Source organism: Crocodylus porosus, unplaced genomic scaffold (genome assembly GCF_001723895.1).
Source record: "Crocodylus porosus isolate Cpor-Errol unplaced genomic scaffold, CroPor_comp1, whole genome shotgun sequence".
Taxonomy (NCBI): domain Eukaryota; kingdom Metazoa; phylum Chordata; order Crocodylia; family Crocodylidae; genus Crocodylus; species Crocodylus porosus.
The window spans coordinates 111,166,097-111,167,412 of NW_017728947.1; the positions used below are offsets into that span (position 1 = coordinate 111,166,097).

At 43.6% G+C, this 1,316-nt stretch overlaps 1 protein-coding gene across 2 annotated transcripts in view; it reads left to right on the forward strand.

Annotated features, from left to right (window-relative positions):
- Nucleotides 1-1,316, forward strand: part of HIF1A (hypoxia inducible factor 1 alpha subunit) — a 20,803-nt gene that overhangs the window by 17,993 nt on the left and 1,494 nt on the right. For both annotated transcript variants that reach the window (XM_019550932.1, XM_019550934.1), the window contains exon 13: nucleotides 900-1,008. In XM_019550932.1, the coding sequence (XP_019406477.1) occupies nucleotides 900-1,008 (109 nt within the window). The remainder of the gene's footprint in view (nucleotides 1-899; nucleotides 1,009-1,316) is intronic.

Consider the following 1,316-nt stretch of genomic DNA (forward strand, 5'->3'; position numbering starts at 1 on the left):
CCCCCCCCCGAAAAGATGTCAACAGGTTGGAGAGAGTTGAGCGGAGGGCAATGAAAATGGTGTGAGGGCTGGGATACATGGCTGATGATGAGGACAGGCTGAAGGAACTGGGCCTGGAGAAGAGAAGACTGAGAGGGGATTTAACAGCAGCCTTTGACTACCTACGGGTGGGGTCCAAAGTGGATAGGGCTGGACTGTTCTCAGTGAGGGCAAATGACAGAACAAGGAGCAATGGGCTCAAGTTGCAGCAGGGGAAGTTAAAGTCAGATATTAGGAAAAACTCTCAGTAGGAGGGTGGTGAAGCTCTGGAACGGGTTACCCAGAGAGGTGGTGCAATCTCCATCCTTGGAGGTTTTTAAGACTCAGTCTTAAAAAAGTCTTGGCTGTGGGCTGATCTAGTTGGGGCTGTTCCTGCTTTGAGCAGGGGGTTGGACTAAATGTGACCTCCTGAGGTCCCTTCCAGCCCTCATTTTCTGTGATTCAGAAATGCAGATTATGGTTGTCTATAGGAGATTTGTTGACATGGTGATAACAAATCATTGTCAATCTGTATGATAGAAACCAGCTTTTTGTCTACACATGAACTTCCAAAATCAATGTTCTGATACCTTTCCTGAGGAATAATAGATCACCAAAGCTTTTTTCCCTTTTTTCTGGAGAGAGAAGCTTTCAGAAGGACAACCATCTCTGTGTTGCTTAGGTTCAGACTTCTGACATATCAGATTCCCAGCTGGCCTTCTCTCTAACCATGGGCAAACCTCAATAACAGGTCCCCCACCAAGAAAGCTAGCACCGTGATACATTAACAGTTCTCTGGCCTATTTTACAAAGTCTTTACAAAAAGGCATAGTCTGAGGATAGTAGAAACTTCTTAACAGACTGGATCATTTTTTTTCCAGGTCTACGGCAGTGGATGAGGAGCTGAGCCCAAAAATGCTAGCTTTGCATAATGCTCAAAGAAAACGAAAAATGGAACATGACGGTTCTCTCTTTCAAGCAGTTGGAATTGTGAGTTTTGTTGTTTTTACCGTTTATTATCATCATTATAATCCTAAAACTTTTGATGTAAACCAGTGATGCTGGCCCAGAACTCAGGCAGTCACAAAAGCTTTGTTCCTTACTGTGTACTGCCATATTGCACCCAAAACTAGCAACATTACAGCAAATGTAACTTTTAAACCTCCTGACTATGGAGCCATTCATTTCAGCACACAGATGATGTGTTTTTCTTACCCAAGAACTTCACCAAAATGAAAAATGGCCCACCTTAATTTAAGTCTCTTGTGTCCACAACATTCCACCACCTTCTTGCTCAA